Here is a 14,952-nt window from a genome sequence, read left to right on the forward strand (position 1 = left end):
TCACGGGTGCGGGATGCCCCAGCACATGCTGTCACTGTATTCATAACCAGCAGGCGGGTTTTCTGGAAGGGTAAGGGGCAGTTACCAGTCCAGTGACCATGCGCAGCCCTATGACCTTCTCTGAGCACTGCCACGAAGGCCCCTGGTCCATCCTGACCCAGCCCTGGAGCAGGGTCATCCTACCACCTGCCCTGATGTTGCCTGTGCCCACCTTGCCCGCATCCCCAGCATCAGCGTGGGGTTTCCCAGGATGGGGTACCTGGACTCTGGGGCCCCGGGAAGGCCTCAGGTGAGCAGTTTTCTTTCATAACTATATGCAATTGAATGTTGATTATTGGAGGAAAGTTAACTAGCCTGTCAAGATCAGGTTATATAATTGTGACAGAAAGTTTAGCTTTTAAGTAAAAATTATTTTAGATTTAAAGAAAAATATTAGGCAAATATTAACATAGGCGGGGTGAGAACTGGGAGCTGCTGTGAGGTTGGTACAGAACATGGGGTTTTGGGACGCACCGCACACTTTCATCTCAGCCTCATGGCTGGGGTTGTGGGTGGGGAGCATTAGCCCAGGCCTCCTCATCCCAGCGCCAGAGGGCTTGGGGTCTGTGGGTTTTCTAGCAGTTCAGCCTGGCTCTAAAAGAGTAGCAACAACGGCACTAGCTAACACCTGTGGAGGAGGCTGAAGTTGAATTATCTGCCCAAAGTCACAGCTAGTGGAAGAAGCAGCTCTCTGTCTTGACCACCAGGTATACTGCCTGCTGAGAAGGTGCAGGGGCTTGGGGGTGGGTGGAGATGTGCGGGGGGGGGGGGGGGGGGGGGAGCGCATACAGCACCTATTAGGTGAGGGAGGGAGCCCACAACCTAGGATACACTCAGACCCATTGTCTGTGGCATAGTGTCAATGACTGGTCCATCCTGCCCTGCTACACCCCACACAGGCCTCAGGATCACCACTGACTCCTCCATGCCCACCCTCCATCCCACAGGGACTGTGTCAAAGGCTCAGAGGGCTGGGGCTGCTCCCTCTGCTTCCAAGGTCTCATGGTCCTTAAGAGGCAGGGCCAGTTTTGGAATGGTCGGCCTGACTCCAAGGCGCCAACCCTATGCATCCACGGCACACGATCGCGTGCGGCGCCCTCTGCCTGGTGGGTGACTTTGCAGCCGAGGCGCCCCTGGGCGCCCGCGCCTGATGCTGCAGTTGCCGTGGTGACGAGCGCCTCAGTGATTGGTCCAGCCTGGCCGCACTACGCGCTGGGGGAGGGCTACCGCGCGCCCGCCCCTCCTCCAGATTCTGGGAGAGCAAACCCTGGCGCAGACTCACGAGCCTAGACTCTCTGAGCCTACCCCTGATGTGCAGAAGGGGAAAAAACAACCCGAGGTGGTCCCAGGTAGCAGCTAGGCCGAAGCCCCCGCCCAACCTGAGGTCTAGGCTCCTGGACATGGTGTGAGCCTTGTGTGCTGGGGTCCTCGGAGCCCACGACTGTTCCCACCCCAGCCCTCTTGGAGGAGCCCGCCACCCCCGGGATGTGATTCGCCCCTCGATTTAATTTTATTCCCTTCTACTTCTCGCCTGAGCGTTCTACCCCTCCTCTAACCACAGCTGGAGGGGGAGAGACAGACAGAAGGGGAAAACTGCCCCAGACAGGATGGCTTGCAGAAGACGCTATTTGTGAGTATATGTGGCAGATTTATGCTTGAACCTTGAGGCCAGAGACCAGAGGAGACCCAGCTGAGCTCGGAGCTGGAGTGAAGTGCTCGTGGGGGGGAGGGCAGGTTGCCTTGCAGAGGGAGCCGACCACCCCGCAGACAGGCCAGCCAGCGTTGGTCCTTTGCAGCAGAGGTGTTTGCTAGTGTTGATGAGAAAAAGCAGGTCTCTTTAGGCTGTAAAATTTCCTATCTCTAAGGGCAGGTAACCCCTGCCCCCAATCCATATACAGGGTCCCCAGACTCACTGCTTCCAGTTTGGCATTTGGTATCGATCTCAGAGTGTCTATTTGGAAAAAGCCTTTGTGCTTAGCTCATCCATGACTGGCACTTCAGCCATGCCTGGTAGAAGGTTGGCAGGAAGGCTGGGGTGGGACAGGATGTTGTCCTCCAGGGACAGGTGAAGGTCCATCCCACTTCCATGAGTAGGGGGCAAGGTGTTCTGTGAGTCAGCAGCAGAGTGCTGTCTGTTGGACCTAATGCCAGCGCAGAAGCTCTTAAAGTCTGCAGGGGGTGGTGACAGTGGTGACATCATGGGCCTGGTATTTATGGAAACCGAAGCCCTGCCTGTTAAGCCAGGCTTCCTTGAGGCAACAGGATTAGAACGCCAGCTTCCCTCAAATTTCTCTGGGGGCTCTGCACTGTGCTCTTCTAAGTTGAACAACCTCTGGTCTCTGGCCTTGCAGGACCGTCTGCTGGGACCCAAGGGCATAGGGGCTGAGACCCAGCTCCAAATCTCCACCTGCCCTAGGCAGCTTGCCCACTGCCTGGGCCGTGTGAGGGCTGTTCAGTGCCTTCAGACTTGTCGGTTAGAGCAGAGCTGGATCCTCCTGAGCTGGTCTCAGTCCTCAGGATGAGGAAGGGGAGGCCTGCGGCAATATGTAGGGGTACATATGGGAGCCACTCCAAGGCCTCTCAGCCCCCCTGCACCATGACAAGGACCTGTGGGGCCCCTAATTAAGCAGTACCCACTCCCCTTCATTGTAGGAAAGCTCTCATTAATGGAGCACTAAGGAAAGCAATGGGATGGAGGTGGCCTGAACTCTGGTTTGCTGTGATGTTCCTCTGCTCTTTTAATGAAAAGCCCACAGGCTGGTTTGTTGATGTGAACAGAACATGCTGGAGTTCTCCCTCCCTGTGACAAGAACCTGGAGGTATTTTTGGAAACAAATCATGAATCCTTACCCAGTGCAAGACGCCTGCCACTGTTTCCGGGAACAGGTCCTCCCGGAGCAGCTGTCTTCATCCTGCCTGGGCCAGGAGCCGATGTCAGAGAAATTTGCAAAACTCGAGGGATGTCAAACACTGGGGGTGGGGAGATGTCATTAGGGTGAAATGTGACAATTGACGGGTGCACTTGGCCCAGTGCCTGGATCCTGAGGCTCAGTGATGGGAACCTTAGAACTGCCTTGTCTGGCAACCACTAAGACCTCCATTTCAGAGATGAGCAAACTGAGACTCAGCAGAATTCCCATAGAAACTTGGGTTCTACCAGCTGGGGTTGGGGGGTTTTGCAGTAGAGCTCAAGCTTCGGGATCTCATTACTCTCTGTGTGATTTTCATGCGCAGCCGTGGCTGATGTTCATGGGTGCAGCTGTTCCCACTACCCAAGCCTTTCCGGCCATGATATTGCCAGGGATATGGCTACCATACAGATTTCAATTTTCCTTGCAACACCAGTACAGATCAGCTGGGGGCTCAGGAACCTGCATTTTAACACACGACTCCAGGCAGGTTCACTCACCCGTGGACTAAATTTGTCTTGCCCACTTGCCTGGGCTGGTGATGAGAGTGGGCCTATCAGAGGCTCCATGCTCCCTGCCTCCCATTCCTGTGGGTCTTTTCATGTTTCTCCAGCTCTTGGGCTCTCACAATCTGGCATCATGACATCCAGGCCATCCCTCCACATGCTGCCACCAGATCTATGGGCACCAGAGATTGCAAAGAGACTGGGGAGAGTGGCTGGAGAGGTGATTGCTTCTGTTTTTATAGAAAGTTTTAGACTAGGGCAAGCCTTGCTTGAGGTTGCACAGGGGTATTTGTGTTTGTTTGCTCACCATTTTACCCTGGTTTAGCACCCACCCCCAACTCAGAGCTCTCCCAGCACCTGCTACTCTAAACTCACTGTTATCAGAGCTGTCCTGTGGAGAAGGGACAGGGAGCTGAGTGTCCCTATGTGCATAACTTACATGGCAGCTGGGAAGTCTGCACAGGACCATCATAGCCAACCTCAGAGCCACACTGGCTTCTGAGCCTTCTCAGCCTGGTCACCTCAGTGATTCTCACTGCTTCCACCTTACAGAGGAGGAGACGGGGACTAGAGAGGGGTAAAAACTTAACTGGGGTCACGGGGCTGTTTCCTGCTGTACGTGGCAATGATCTTTCTCTCCCAGCATGCCCCACGCCAAACCTGAACAAACTTGCTCTGGTGCCATGGTGCATGGCAGGGCCAGCAGGCCTCCCCACCCCTTTCCTACCTCCCCATCTCCTATAGTCTTTCCTCCACCTTCTGAACCCCTGGCATGGGTCCCAAGATGGTGTTCTGTGTTCTGGACTCTGCGTTGAGAGGGGGCAGGTCACATACGCACATATGGAGATGGCATGATGAATAGGATAGAGGATGACAAAGTATGAGAAGATTAGTAATGAAACTAGAGGCCCGGTGCACAAAATTCACACACGGGGGGTGGGGGGGCATGTCCCTCAGCCCAGCCTGCACCCTCTTCAATCTGGGACCCCTCAGGGGATGTCCAACTGCCAGTTTAGGCCTGATCCTGCACCAGCAGTTGGACATACCCCTCACAATCTGGGACTGCTGGCTCCTAACCACTCACCTGCCTGCCTGCTAGCCCCCTAATCACTCCCCTGCTGGCCTGATTGACGCCTAACTGCTCCCCTGCCAGCATGATCATCCCCAACTTCCCTCCCCTGCCAGCCTGATCACCTCCAACTGCCCTCCCCTGTGGAGCTGAGGGGACTGGGGGACTCTGGCTGGATGAGGCAGAGCTGACGGGAATGGGGGGCTGAGGATGGATGAGGTGGGGCTGAGGGGACTGGGGGACTGAGGCTGGATGAGGTGGGCTGAGGGGACTAAGCTCTGCCATCATGTGGCTGTGGGCGCTGCCATCTTGTAAGGGTGTGACAGTCAATTAGCATATTCCCTCTTTATTAGATAGGATGGGGGGAAATCATGAGGCCTCCAATAATCAGTTTCTTATTCAAACTTGCTAACAACCAAGGTCATTACTGTACTGACAGCTTAATTAATGATGTTGTAATTAAGGTCAACCCTCTTCTGACTGAAACTACACTTAGCATGGTAACCACCCTCTCACTGGCCCAGCACATTGAACATAGGAAGATGGGCTGAAGGAAATTTGCATTGAGTATGAAATACAGAGTTCCAGGTGGTGGGGCTAAAGCAAGTCTCCTGCCTCCCTCGACATGTGCTCATTCATTCACTTACTCCACCTGGAACTCACGTGGCTCCTTTCTCCATTCCTCTAGGGCTTTACTCTAACCAAGTGTAGCTTGCAGTTCCCACCCTGACATTCTCTCATCCTTTCCCTGCATCTCTCTGCCTACCACTGTGTCCGAACTTGGTTGATTGGTTCATTTTCACCACTAGAATGTCAGCTGTACCAGGGCACAAGGTTTGACAGTGTGTTAATTGCTGCTATTTCTAGCACATAGAAATGTGCTGAGCATATAGTAATTGTTCAGTAAATCTTCATTGAATGAACGAATTATGGATCCTGTGTGGCCACTGCCCTAAGCAGTAGGGCACAAAGCCAAGTAAGAAATAGTTTATGCCTTCTGGGAGCCTGCAGACCTGTGGAGGAGACCCACGTGAACAGACAGTGTAAATATAAAGTGCCACGGGCCAGCCTAGAAAGATGGCCCAGTGATGGGAGGGTCACCGCAGACTGCAGCATGCATATACTGTGAATGAGGGTTGTCAGGTGATCAGGAAGGGAAGAGCACTCCAGGTGTGCAAATGTTGGGCCTCAGATCCAAGTGTTTTGCAGGCATTAGCTTATTTCACCTTCACAGTGAGAGGTGAAGTTAATTATCCCCATTGTTCATACAGTGCAACTGAGTCACCGAATAACATGCCAGGCAAAACCCAATGAGGGGTAGAGGCTAGACTTGAACTCAGACAATCCAGCTGCAAAGCCCAGCTGTGGTACTCTGCTAGACTGGAGGCTTTTGCTGAAAGTGATTGTGTCTGGCCTGAGCCCCGAGTGAGAGGAGTGAGAGATGAGAATGGAGGTGTAGACAGGATTCAAGGCAGCGGCTGTCTGGAGTGCTAAGAGGAGGGTCTCCCTGAGGCTCATGGGCCATGAGGAGTGATTGAGGGTTCTGAGCAGGGAGGGGGCCATGGTTACATTATTGTATCACAGAGGGAAGCTGGAGGGGAGAGTCTGGGCAGGGCTCTCAACCATCCTTTTCTCATGCCCATAGCAGGGCACACATGTCTTCAGAGAGCAACAATGTCCCCTTCCCAGGGCCTTGGACCTCTATACCCAACACAGGACAGTCAGAAGAACCACGGGAGAGTCAGGAACTTGCTGCCTGCAGGTTGGTTGAGGAAGAGTGTGGCTTGTCCCCTGCAGGTCTGATGAGGGCCTTGGCTGAGAACCAGGGTACTTCTGCGAAGGCCTGGTGCGTAGTCAGTAAGGTAGCTGTGAGCCCTGGGCTGAGAAAGGCCCTCTCCACCTCCCATCTGACTCCACTCTAAAGTCAGCTCTGGCCTGGGTTGGCACTGGGCGGCCTGGACAGGGGCCTGCACTTTCCTGTGAAGCACATTAGCAAAGGTAACAGGTCAGTGCCTACCCAGGACCAGGATGGGGGTAGTCCTTGACAAAGTGCTTTCCTGCACTTCCTCCTGCCTCTGGCAGTAATCCTATGGGGAAGGGTCTGCCCTTCCTTCCCAGATCCCTCTCTCCACCAGCTCTAAGCTGCCTGCCCTCGGGGGAGGGGCCGGGTGCACAGCAGAGGACAGGTAGAAGGGCTGAGGTGGTTAGGCAGACCCAGAGCAGGTCCTGAGACACAGTTCCGTCCCTCCTCTCATGTATGCTCTGCCTGGAGTTAGAACGTGGCCATTGCTCAGGCCCTCAGCACTGAGGGTGCCTTGTCTGGCAGCACTCAGGGCCTCTGGATGAGACCAGCTTTGTCACAGCCAGTGGGGGCCTAAGAGGCATTGTTTCTGGATGCTAAGTACCCACCAGGCTCAGCATGAGGCTCCAAGACTTTCCCCTGGATGCCTGGGAATTGGGCAGCCGCTGTTTGCCCCTGCCCCCACCCCTTGCCTGTTCACTGGCTTTCGTTTTCTCTTTCTCCTTCCACTCACCCCTGCCCTTTGGTCTCTGAGACCCTAGACCTCCTGGAAGTTCACACTGCAGGAGGATACTTCACTCCATCCAGCTCTGCCCTGGCCTTGCTGTGTGACCCAGGGCCAGCCTCTTGCCCTCTCTGGGCCTGTGACCTCATCTGGAGCCAGTGGCAGGGTCAGTTCTTGTCAGTTCTGTTATGCTGAAACCCACAAGGTGCTGGGGAGAGGGCAGTGGCAGTCAGAAGCAGATGTGAACTACAGATGCTCTGCTCTCTCACTTGTAGTCACCATGGGGCCATTGCCCACTCTTCATTCACTCAGCCCCCATGCTAACCAGGCTTTGTGCAGGCCTGATGGATCTGTAACTAACTATCCATGGACCAGGACAGGCCCTCCCCACATGGAACTGACAGTCTAGATAAGGGCCACACAATAAATAAAGCCACCGAGGCCACTACACTCCAATCTTGCCTTACCCTTTCAGGAGAGCTCTCCCCACCACACTTGCCCATGCTGGTTCCTCTGCCAGGAATGCCCTTTCTCCCCCTCACTGCAGACCTCAAGATCCAACTTATGCCTCTTTCTTGATTCCCCCAGGCAATTGGTCCCCTGCTGAGCTCCTGCATCACTGGTCCTCCCTTTCTGCCATAGTGCAGGCCCTTCTGTTGTCACCACACCAGCTACCTGCTTCTCTATCTCCATCCAGACTGGAGTCTTCTCAGCATCCCTGTGGCCCTGGCCTGGCCAGACACCAAGAACCTTTTGTTTTAATTGCAGTAAAATACATAGAGCATAAAATTTACCATTTCAACCATTTTTAAGTGTCCAGTTCAGTGGCAATTGTGTGACCATCACCACCATCCATCTCCTGAAACTCTGTCCCCATCTAACACTAGCCCCCTCTTCCTTTTCCCCCAGTCCCTGCAACTGCCCTCTACTTCTGTGCCTGGGAATTTGACTCCTCCCGGTCCTCATGTGAGTGGGATCACTGTATTTGTCCCTCTGTGAATGACTTATTTCATTGAGCATAATGTCTTCAATGGTTTGGCAGGTGTCATAATTTCCTTTATTTTTAAAGCTGAATACTTTTCCATTGTGTGTATAAGCCACTATGGTTTGTCCATTCATCTGTCCGTAGGCACTTGGGTTACTTCCACATTTTAGATACTGTGAATCATGCTATCATGAGCATGGGTATGTATCTGTCTCTTTAAGTACCTGCTCTCAGTTCCTTTGGATATATACCCAGAAGTGGGATTTGGGGTAATATGGTAGGCCTATGTTTAATTTTTTGAGAAACCACCATACTGTCTTCCTCACAAGCAGCATCATTTTACATTCCCACCAGCAGTGCACAGAGTTTCAATTTCTATACATCTTTGCCAACACTTACCATTTTGTTTTTGGGTTGGTTGTTGTTTTTTGTGTGTTTTTTTCACAATTGCAATCTTCCTGGTGTGAAGTGGCACCCATTGTGGCTTTGTTTCTTCAGGATGAGTGGTGAAGTTCAGCCTCCCTGTCTCCAGCAGAGCACTCAGCCCAAGGCTCCCTGGCAGTGACTCTGGAGGGGAGCTTGACCATTCTCCACTGTCAGAATCCCTGTCTCAGGGCAGTGGTAAGGGGCAAAAGGAAGCTCGGGGCTCCCAGCCCAGAACCCAGTCCTCCAGGACATAAGTAGCCCATGGAGTTAGGTGCTTGGGGGTACCTGGGATGCAATAGGTGCTAAAAAAATTTCAACCACACAAGTAATACCTGCTTCCATCTTTTTTGTTGTTCTTTATTTATTCATATAACTGAGAGAATTTATTCACACGGCATCGAAATGTCTGCACACAGTACAAAGTCACCTCCCCGCTCCTCTTCCCACAGGCCACCCCTGTGTGCAGTTTCTCTGGGTCCTTCTGGAGCTGCCCTGTTCATGTGCATAGTGCTTTATTACAGAAGCGCCTCGGCCACCAGCCAGTTTTATTTCCAATCACTGCTTTACAGTTCTGGATTTGAGACTAAGCTCAGTTTGAGGGACATGGTGACCAACTGGCCTCAGAGGGGACAGCCTCCCTATGGCGGGAAGCTGTGACCCATTGTTTGCAGTGGGGTCTCCAAGAAGGACGCAGGGCCATGGCGGGAGAGGGGGCTGATGGGACTGATTCTGGAGTGTCCCAAGATGAAGATCCCACCAGGCCTCCTAAGAGTCTATTTTTGCAGCTTTGCCATTGTCACCTTGGCTGACTCTTTGTCCAGATCAATTCTGTTGGGCACGTAATTTAGTACCTGTTAGGTGCTGGGCCTTTGCTAGACCCTGGGAAATAGCAGCTCCTGCCCAGGGAAGACAGACGCAGGTGCAGCGGCCAGTGTGGGGAGCAGAGGGTATGTACTGAGGGCTTTCAGCGTGGCCACACTACCCGCTCCGGGGCCACTGGAGATGTGAGCAGGCATGCTGGGGGGATTCAAGGACAGGTGTCTGATTGGCAGGGGCCAGGGAAGCTAACACCCTTCAGTGTGGGGGACAGGCCAAGAAATTGTGAATATCTCACCAGATATTCATGGAGGTGAAAATCCATGTGTAGTTATCTGAGCCTGGGACCCCACTCCATTTGACATCTAAAGCACAGAATGCATCTCACATGATTTTAATATACAGTAAGTTTCCCAGAAACACAGCTGTCCTCTCTGATGTTGAGGGAAGGTTAGACTTCGACATGTTCAGAGCTCTGCCAAGAGCTGTCACTGTTCAGAGCATCGAGTTACTGAGGGCACTGTCCCTTGTGGCACCCAAGTCGCAAGATGTTATCATTGGGGAAAATGGAGTAAAGTGTACACACGGTTTCTCCATGTTATTTTTAACAACTACAGGTGAATCTACAGTTACCACAAAATAAAAAATTTAATTAAAAAAAGAAAAGCCAGGGGCAGGTGTTGGTCTGATGGGCTAGACTCCCAGTGACTGTGGGAGAGGAAGGCCAGTGACCTCCACCCCCAATCTCAGTCCCTCCATGGAATGCCTGTGTGGCCACCAACCTCGGCTGTCCGCCCCTCCCTGATAGTCGAGACCTTTTGACCCTTTCACCCCTTCTCAAGGCTAAACCCTGGACAAGCCTCCTCCCCCAAGAAAGGCAGCATAGGTGTCCCCTTTACTGTCCGCTGTGGCCTGGTTGGTCCCAGTGACGAGTTAGAGAGCCTGGAGCAGGGTCTTGTCCACTCTCCCAGAGCCCCTGCTCGAGCCAGAACCCAGTCCCACCCCGGGCCCCTCTGGTGGGCTTACCTGCTCCCTGTGCCCAGTGACCCTGTCACCCAGCCTCTGCCTTACAGTCCCCATTCTCTGCCTCTCGCCCAGCAGGGAACTGGAACAGACACAAACCGAACATTCCTTCAGATGCCATTTTGAAGACAAAAATGAAAACCAGCCAACTAAAACTAAAAGGTTAAGTGAAGCAAACAGTTTTGATGAGTTTGTCATCCTGCAAATTAACTATTCAGGGAATTGGCTTTTGGTCACAGATTGCAGGAGAGACTGGGGCAGTGAGGTCAAAGCCAGACTGGGCTCTGTGTCAGCTTGGACCTTGAGGGTCAGGACCACTAGACAGAACCCTTCCCTTCTCTACTTATCCGATTTCATGGGAATGAGAAGGAACTGGGCCTGGGCCAGAAAAACTTGGAATCTCCGTTTCCGGTCACACTCGATCTTATTGGACACTGGCCTGACCTCAGAGGGACGAATTCTCCTAATTATGAAAGGGTGCCGTCACACTGGCCCCTAAGCTCAGCAAGCAGCCAATCTGAGCGTGGTTAATTGCAGGAAGTTTTATTGGCTGCTTTGGTTTCACTTCTCATCAAGATGGTCCCAGAGGGAAAGTTTTGCTTTTTTAAAAAAACCTCCCCCAAGGACATGGAGAGAGAGAGAGAGGGAGAGAGAGAGAGAGAGAGAGAGAGAACATTAATATGAGAGAGAAACATTGATTGGGTGCCATCCACACGTGCACGGACCAGGGATTGAACCGGCAACCCCTCAGTGCACAGGATGATGCTCAACCATCTGAGCCACTCCGGTCTGGCATGTGGAAACTTTTGCATTTTTAATTGCCATGATTCTCCCTGAAATGTTCAGCCTGAATGTCACAACCCTCACTAGCCCCGAGATGACATAGGCATTTCCCTCACATTTAGTCTTCATTATCAAACAAGAGAGAGAGGTGCTGTCTTCACTTCGCCCAGAGAGGGTGGCTGCAGGCACCTCCTGAGTCCCTCAGATCCCTCCTCCTTGGTTGGGTTTCAGTCCCTGACTATCTCAAGGGTTGCTGAGTGATCAGGGAACCTTGGAGGAGCTCCCTGAAACCAGCAGAGGTGGGGGCAATTGGGGCCTTTTCCAGTCCCTCCTCCTGCTGCAGGGTCCTGTCAGCCTCCAAGAAGCTGCTCAGATGGAACCCCTTATCTGCCACCTGGTGGCTGTGTGACTTGGGGCAGATGACTTACCCTCAGATCCCTTGTCTGTAAAATGGGGCCAATGATTTTAACTTTTCAGGGCGTCCATAAGGATTCAGTGACAAAGCTCATGTAGAATCGTAACCTGTAAATATTCTCATCTCTTCCTTCCCAATTCTCCCTGCACAGGAATAGGCTTGGGGACATGCTGGGACTGAAGAAACAAGGACACCTAGGAAGGAAAAGAAGCCAGGCGAGGGCTGGGGGAGTGGATTAATCAGAAGCCTTCAGGTTGCAAAGAAACTCATATCAAAAGGGATTTGAATGGTCCCTGTCAGTGAATAGCAGAGTCGGGCTTTGGTGTGGCTGGGTCAGGGTTCCACACCCTCATCGCCATCTCCCCCGAGGCATGTCCTGGCCTCCTCAGAACCCTCGCACCCTGTGGGTCAGCCCTGGGGCTACTGGCCATTCTTTAAATCATCTCCACGGCCTAGAGGAGGTTGTGTGCCAATTGGCCAGCCCTGTCACTTGGCCACCCTTGGAGCTGGGCGGATGGTGTCTGCCCCACCTGAACCACTACACTAGGAGTTCGTTGGAGAGGAGACAGTGACCTAAGGCTGGAAACAGTCCATTGGGTATGCTTGGAGTTAGAGGGCAGCATTGGCTGAGCTGGCAGCCTCAACTCTGTAGTGGGCAAATGCCCATGGCTGCCGCAGCCACAGTTAGGCACCAGGGAGGCAAGCCCATGGCCCTGACCCCAGCACAGAGCATGGAGGCATTGACTCTGAGTGTGGGGCCTGTGCTGTGTGGCTGGGAGGAGATGATTTGCGGCTGGTTCCGTCTGGGTACATACACAGGCTCCTGAGGCTTAGGATCCAGCTATCTACCCCCCATAGAGGCCGCCATACCTCACTCTTTCTTTGCCAACTGGGATCTATAAACAAGAACCCTTTTTCTTGCTATTTCGTATTTCTTCTTTTCCTAGTAGCATATATTTTTTAAAAAACCCCAAAATCCCAGCTGCCTGGAGCAACGTGTATTACCCAGGAAATTCATCATCTATGTCCAATTGACCTCACATCCTTTTTGCCAGCACTACAAGGAGGGGGCTGTGTTGAGCCTCTCGGGGAGGAGGAGTGCAGGGAGAGGCAGAGGGAGGGTTGTGGAGCAGGCCTGCTGGAGTTGCGTCCCCTGAGGCAAGGGTGAGGACACACAGAGGTGACCGCAGACAGCACACAGGTGCTCAGGCACAAGTTATTTCTCTGAGGGGGTGAGGGCCACTGATAGCCTGGATTCTACAGCTGGAGCAAACAGCACCCTCACATTTGCCCATGACACTTCCCAGTTTACAGAGCACCCTGGAGGCAGAATGGGGTTCAGAGGCCTATCTGTAGAAGAGGAGACAGGCTCTGGTGGGCATGTAGCTCATCTCAAGGACTCCTGGGTTGAAGTAGGATTCAGACGTGGGTGTTCTGGGTCTGGGTCCTGGGCCCAGCAGTGTGCTCCCTAGACCACATCGTACTCTCTGAATGTTCTCTCTCCTGTTCTCAGGTCACCTCCTCCTGGACCCTGTGGCTGAGGCTTCGGCCAACCCCAGGGCCCGCGGGCTAGTCAGATCCTGCTCTGACCGCACACACAGGCCCTCCCCCTCAGCAGCTTCCCCAGGTTGGGCTATGCTTATTACTTTACCTGTCCTGCCCTTGTTCCTTAGACATTCCCTTGGCCTGTCATCAGGCCTCAGACAGGTGTCCCTGCTAGGGAGCCCCAGATCTAGACAGGACATGAACCCAAGGAGGGCGGGACTCATCCAGGGTCACCCAATCCATCAGTGAAAAGCCAGGGCATGGAGTCAGGCTTGGGATGACAGGACTGCTTTCTCTCTCTCCTAGGGCCACATCTGTTTCATCACTGGCATTGCACACATATCAGAGCACACGGTCTCTGGGCCAGGCCCTGACCCCTCCCTATAGCCACAGCCCCTTTTTTCTGTGGCCAACGTGCCAATCTTGTATCCACCTCCCAGCCTTTGTCCTTTTAGTTCCAGCTTTCCCACCAGATTGTAACCAGCCTGGGTCCTCATGGCCCACTGCTGGGTGTCCAGGCCTGGAGCAATGCCTGGAGACAGTAGCTGCTCCACAACTATCTCTCTACTGACTACGGGACCAGAGACCTTGGGGTGCTGCAAAGAGGAGGTGGCACTTGAGCCAGGCCTTAGTGAGAGACCAGAGTCTGGCACAGAGCAGTCCTCACTGTTTTCTGGGTAGGTGAAAGGTGTCCCACTTTGTCTCCTTCAGCTTGAAGTGTGTTTTCTGCCTCTTTCTTTCATCCAGAAAGCCCTGGCAAGAGGGCAGGCACCTTGTACCAGCCTTGGCTGGGAGAGGGGGGCATGGTGGGGAAAACCAGAGATAGTCTGATGGAGAAGCCACAAAAGCTAATGGAGCAGAATGACCACTGAGGGCTGGCCCGAGGCTAGGGAGCTGGTGGGAAGAAGGAAAGCATCAAAAGGGTCACAGATCCCAGTTCCCAGGGGTCTGGCTTGAGGGTCTGGTGGGTGGCAGTGCCGTTGCTGAGAAGGGCCCCCCAGTATGTTGGCTGCTGGTGCACAGAGAGGTCTGAGGGACATCCAGGGAGGAGCTGGGTAACACCCAGCTCAGTATTCTGTAGATGGGGGGAGGAAGGGGGTAAGAGGTCAGAGGCTGGGATGAACACACCACTCTCATGCTCCACCTTGTTCAGCTAGCCAAGGGCAGACTCTTCCTGCTGCTGCTTCAGCCACTGTCCACCCTGTGGGGCAAAGGCACCTGAGGCTTCTGCCAGAGCTGCAGCCATTTGTTTGAAGGGAGCTCCATGTCCCAAGGAGGACAGATGCATGGGAACAAAACATGTTGTGATGGCATCTTGCAGCCCCTGAAATAGAAACACCCCCCCACCAGATCTATAGCCTTTAGGCCAGTGGTTCTCAACCTTCCTAATGCTGCGACCCTTTAATACAGTTCTTCATGTTGTGGTGACCTCAAATTTCATTGTTACAAATTGAACATAATTAAAGCATAGTGATTAATCACAAAAATAATATGTAATTATATGTGTGTTTTCTGATGGTCTTAGAGGACCCCTGTGCAGGGGTCATTCGACCCCAAAGGGGTCGCGACCCACAGGTTGAGAACTGCTGCTTTAGGCTGAGCTTCTTTCCTCTCCAACTCCTTTCTCTTATGAATGGGGGTGGAAGGGTTAGGGCTCCCCATCTTTCCAGAGATTACCACAGCCCTGGATCCAAAGGCTAGGAGTCCCCAAGAACTCTGCCTCCCCTGCTAAGGCTTCAGGCCCTGCTGCTGCCCTCAAGACAGTGTCCCTGGCACACATCTCGGGTCTGCCTCCTGTTCCTGCAAACTGGGGGCCCCAAGCTGTACAAACTTGGCTCCCCTTTTTTTCCCTCTTGCCGTAACCACTCTCCAATCCAGTCTGGCCTGCAGTAAAGGACAGTATCCAGGGGC

At 53.2% G+C, this 14,952-nt stretch overlaps 1 protein-coding gene across 1 annotated transcript in view; it reads left to right on the forward strand.

The window, feature by feature from the left end:
- The first annotated feature begins 386 nt into the window (after nucleotides 1-386).
- Nucleotides 387-14,952, forward strand: part of IQSEC1 (IQ motif and Sec7 domain ArfGEF 1) — a 184,969-nt gene continuing 170,403 nt past the window's right edge. Inside the window, exon 1 of the mRNA XM_081086168.1 lies at nucleotides 387-1,669. Within this exon, the coding sequence (XP_080942294.1) occupies nucleotides 1,647-1,669 (23 nt within the window). The 5' untranslated portion in view covers nucleotides 387-1,646. The remainder of the gene's footprint in view (nucleotides 1,670-14,952) is intronic.

This window comes from Myotis nattereri (assembly GCF_964212035.1).
Source record: "Myotis nattereri genome assembly, chromosome: 3".
In the NCBI taxonomy this organism is placed as follows: Eukaryota; Metazoa; Chordata; class Mammalia; order Chiroptera; family Vespertilionidae; genus Myotis; species Myotis nattereri.